The 4,783-nt window shown below is 33.5% G+C and overlaps 1 protein-coding gene across 1 annotated transcript in view; it reads left to right on the plus strand.

Moving 5' to 3' along the window:
* Window positions 1–237: 237 nt before the first annotated feature.
* The window catches only part of LOC107738910 (A disintegrin and metalloproteinase with thrombospondin motifs 7-like), a gene marked incomplete at its 5' end in the record, with an annotated part of 69,196 nt that continues 64,650 nt past the window's right edge, over window positions 238–4,783 (plus strand). The window contains 2 exons of the mRNA XM_016550836.1: window positions 238–362; window positions 444–593. Coding sequence (XP_016406322.1) covers window positions 238–362; window positions 444–593 — 275 coding nt within the window. The remainder of the gene's footprint in view (window positions 363–443; window positions 594–4,783) is intronic.

A 4,783-nucleotide genomic window follows, 5' to 3' on the forward strand; every position in this document is an offset into this window, starting at 1 on the left:
TAAAAGTTCATGCATTTTAGAGTTGTATCATTACTTTTATAAATTCACATTCCTCAACATGATACCTTCAATAAAAGCTCCAATAAAGCAATTTTTGGTAACCTTTCAAGTTTAATATTAAAATGGTAATTCTTCTTTAGACTTAACAATTATATGTCATACTTCATACATACGAACTTTACATACAATATTACAATTTTCCCATTTTATGTATTTAATTCTTTCATCTGTTATTAGGAGGATTTGAAAATCACCCATCATGCAGACAACAGCCTGAACAGCTTCTGTAAGTGGCAGAAAGGCATCAATATGAAGGATGATGATCATCCAGTCCATCATGATGTGGCTGTCCTCATTACCAGGTACAAATGGCCTAATTGTAACCAAAATTGCATTGCTTTAAATATATATAACACATGTGTTAACCCTTTTCTATGACACAGAAAAGACATTTGTGCTGCCATCAATAAGCCTTGTGAGACATTGGGACTGTCTCATGTGGCTGGAATGTGCCAACCTCACCGCAGCTGCAGCATCAATGAAGACACAGGCCTGACCCTGGCATTTACAATCGCACATGAGCTCGGCCACAAGTAAGTCCTATAACACAGATTAAATATACTGTAGAGCCAGTCTTGGTTTTAAAATGTTTCAGATTATTTTAAGTTAGCTATTACTTACATTATTGATGGAATTGCCATGTATAGATTTTTAAAGATTATTAATGGAATTTTCATATACCTTTAGATTAAAAGTTTTTTAAGACCACAAGAAGCAAAAATGGACTCAAGTGTCCAAACATTTGGCTGTTGTGTACACATTTCGATCACATTTTACTTGGGGACCAATTCTCAGTAATAACTAACTTTTAACTATGACTTTTGCCTCCTAATTAACTCAATAAATAAACTCCTAATTTGCTGCTTATTAATAGTAAGGTAGTTGTTAAGTTTAGGTATGTGCTAAGACTAAGAGATCTAAAATATGGTCATGCAAAATAACGCATTAATATGTGCTTTATAAGTACTAAGAAACAGACAATATGCTAGGATTATGCATGCTAATAAGCAACTAGTTAATAGTGAGAATTGGTCCTTAAAATAAAGTGTTACCCACATTTCTAGACCGCTCCTGCCTTCCTCAAATTTGGTAAAGAAGAAAGGCCCTGTGACATACATAGCATGTTGGCATGCCTTCTGTAATGTCTGGGTTCTGTCTATTTGTGGTTGTACTAAACATTGTTGTTATTTACTCTTGAGTGGTAGAGCTTTTTTTTTTATATCTAATGCAGATAATGAGAGGGAAGGTAGCTGATATATTGCTGATATATACACCACTGTTCAATCGTTTGGGGATGGTAAAATGTTTAGTTGTTTTTAAAAGGTGTATCTTATGCCCACCAAGGCTACATTTATTTGATAAAAAATACAGCTAAAACAGTAAAAAAGTATTACAATTAAAAATAATTGTTTCCTATTTGAATATTTCTTAAAATGATATTTATTCCTGTGATGCAAAGCTGACTTTTTCAGCAGTCATTACTCCAGTCTTCAGTGTCACAAGATCCTTCACAAATCATTCTAATATGCGGATTTGTTGTTCAAGTAACATTTCTTATTATTATCACAGTTGAAAATGTTTTTTTGTTGAAAACCATGCTTCATTTTAGAGCATTCCTTGATGAATATGAAGTTTAGAAAAAAAAACAGCAATTATTTAAAAATTGAAAAATTGTGTAAAAAAGTATTTCCCGTCATTTTTGATCAATTTAATAATCTTTCTGAATAAAAATGTTAATTTCTTTACATTTTAAAATTTTAACTGTAATAATGTAATGCTTATAAAGCACAGTGTATGTATTAATCTCTGGTTTAGAAATAATACACACCCATGCAACACACTTGTTTCAACAAAACTGACACCTATCTGTTTTTTCTTGATCAAATTTTGAAAGTAATACAGATAACTTCCACAGCTAAAACTAGACACAGTGTTGAATATGTAAATTGCTAATTTTGTGTTGCTCTCACAGCAAAGGTGTCTTTGAACCATGCATTAGTTCTGTGGACTAACACACTCTTTACTGGAGGCAGTATAAGGTCATCACATACTGAATATTCTCTCTCATTATTCTTCAGTAGAAAGCTAAACCTTTTTTAATCTAAGCTTTTTTGAGTTACTGAGATAGGGACTCTTTCTGGTACCAGTTTATTACTATACATTTTTTGCCAGCATCTCTCCATCTATATTTCATTCAGATCTGTGTGATTCATTGTGTATAGTTCCCTTCAAGATAATATGGAATAGTTTTTAAGAAGTCAGTGTTTGTTCCAGACCATTATGTAAATGAAAGCGGCCTGAATGTGACTTGTGAAGCCTAATGGATGGCTAGTGGTTGTAGCGTCTGGACGAATCAAACACACAATATATATTTTGTTAGCTAGATTTAACAAATACTCTGTATGCAGAAATTGGATTTTTTTTTTCTTCACAGGAGCATACTATTAAATGACAGTCTGTTTGTTAGAAACCATATTAGAGTCTTACTTAGACTTAGAGTTTGTTTGATCTCATGCCATTTAGTCTGCCGCACATGCCGACCACCACATAGAAATATAAACAATGATATCCCGATAAACAGTCAAACACAGCGGGACTCAAAAAAAGGCAGCTTGACAGCTCAGTAAGGGTCTCTAGTGAGCTGTGTTTCTAGACTGCTATTTCTGAGACAACAGTCTTTGTAATATATTTAAAAATATTAATTTCCTCATTGTACATTTTAAGAAATATTCAAAGCAAGCTCTATCATCTGTTACACACTGTCTAACCAGAAAATTAGTTTGATTTGCCTGGCCCCTCCATTTGTAAGAATATGTGGATAGTAATGCACTTATAATGCATTTATAACTGAGCAAGCTGTGGTTTAAACCAGAAATGCAAAGTTCATAATTTTGTTCAAAATTCAGTTCTTTTGCACATTTCTATATTAATAAACTGTATGTGTTACCAGTGAAATTTCTGTTTATGGAATTTGCTACATGTAAATTTAACAGTAACACTTTATTTTGCATTGTCCTTGCTACACGTTACATGTAGTAGTAACATTAAATTAAGCATAAATATAAGCAACTAACACATAAACCAAACCCTAACCCTACAGTAAGTACATGTTGTTAATTAATATTACATGGTACTTATTAGTGTAATTACATTGTAACAAAATAAACTATAACCAAGTTAAATTAGTTCAGACAGGACCACTTTGGCAAGTTACTTTGAGTTTATTGAAACACAAGTTATCTTTGGTGGTATGCTTCCTTAAGAGGTACTTGCTCCATAATTTATTGAACATACAAGAGCTTTAGCATTAACCCCCGGGACCATCAGCTTGAGTGATATACAGACGTTTACGACACATTAGTAAATGTCTTCAAAAGCGAAACAGTGGTAACGTAGACGTGGCAGTGAATCCCGGGACGAATATACTGTAGCTTGGCTATGAGGATGAGTGTCTCTCAGCAGTGAGGTCCATAACAGCTAGGACTTGAAGCCTTGGTAATCTGAAACAAAAAGAAGACGACAGCCAGAAGGTGCACAGTAATATGCTTGATACTTATAGTGGGGAGGGGGGGAGGGTTGCGAGCAGTTTGAGCATACTTTCCAAGCAGTAATGCCACGTACAGTATATATATCTCTGGTCTAAGAGGAGAATGGTAGTGGTTGGAGCGATTTGTCAGCTGACCGCAGCACTATGCCTACATGGCCTGACTGAACTAACACTGCGTTTGATTTAAGCTTTAGTTAGATGTATAGTTACGTCCCTTTCTATGTATTCTTGTGCATATTGTGTGAAAGCTACAGGGTTTACTACTGTAGGTTTTTTTGTGACAGGAGTTGAAAAAGTTGTTAAATTTGCAAAGACAAGGTTAGTAGAAATGTTAGTGAACACATTTGGCATGGTTCAATGTCTTGCCACCTAGACTTGTCACTTCCATTAATGTAAACGCTATTATATTAGTAATTTTAGCATTAGTATAATAGTAACAACAGAACGCTGATAATATAAAGTACATACATACTTTCCAATAATATCAAGTTAACTATAAATGTATTCTTGTTTTTCCCATATGACGACAAAATATCTGTGTTCTGTAAATTGTCTAAAACATGTTCTTGTCAGGCAGGTTCATTCATTAATAGCATTTAACTTTAATTTAGTAACTAAGCAACCATGTCCATTACAAATAACTTATGAATAACAAACCCATTCTTCATTGTACACAGTGGTCACTTTCTGGTTTGCAGACATAACTACTTTTTATCAGTACAGTTTCCAAACAGTTACAACGTTGAATACATTTAAACTACACTCTGACATTACACTGGAGACTTGTGAGGACACACAGGGACAAGGACATAGTCATGAAAATGTAATAAGCTATTATATTAAGTTAAGATATTAAGCTAAACCTAAATAAATTCTAGTTTTACTCTCTAACTCAACCACTACTCCTGCCCTATTTTTTTTTTTTTTTTAAATCTCAGATTAAATTGCCAGCTTTTGTTAATTATTGTTTATTATGTTGGTTATTATTGTTTTTGATCATAAAATCATCATCCATATTTGCAATACTAAAAGCAGCAGTTTCAATGTTTTGTGTTTCGCAAAAGAAAAATCATACAGTTTTAGAACAACGTACATTTTTAGAGCTCTGACATTGGTGCTTGCTTCTGTGAACAGTAAACCCCGCCTACTTTGATTTGATTGGCCGTCTCTATCAGT

The sequence above is a fragment of the Sinocyclocheilus rhinocerous genome, unplaced genomic scaffold (genome assembly GCF_001515625.1).
Source record: "Sinocyclocheilus rhinocerous isolate Xijiao unplaced genomic scaffold, SAMN03320098_v1.1 scaffold1396, whole genome shotgun sequence".
In the NCBI taxonomy this organism is placed as follows: Eukaryota; Metazoa; Chordata; class Actinopteri; order Cypriniformes; family Cyprinidae; genus Sinocyclocheilus; species Sinocyclocheilus rhinocerous.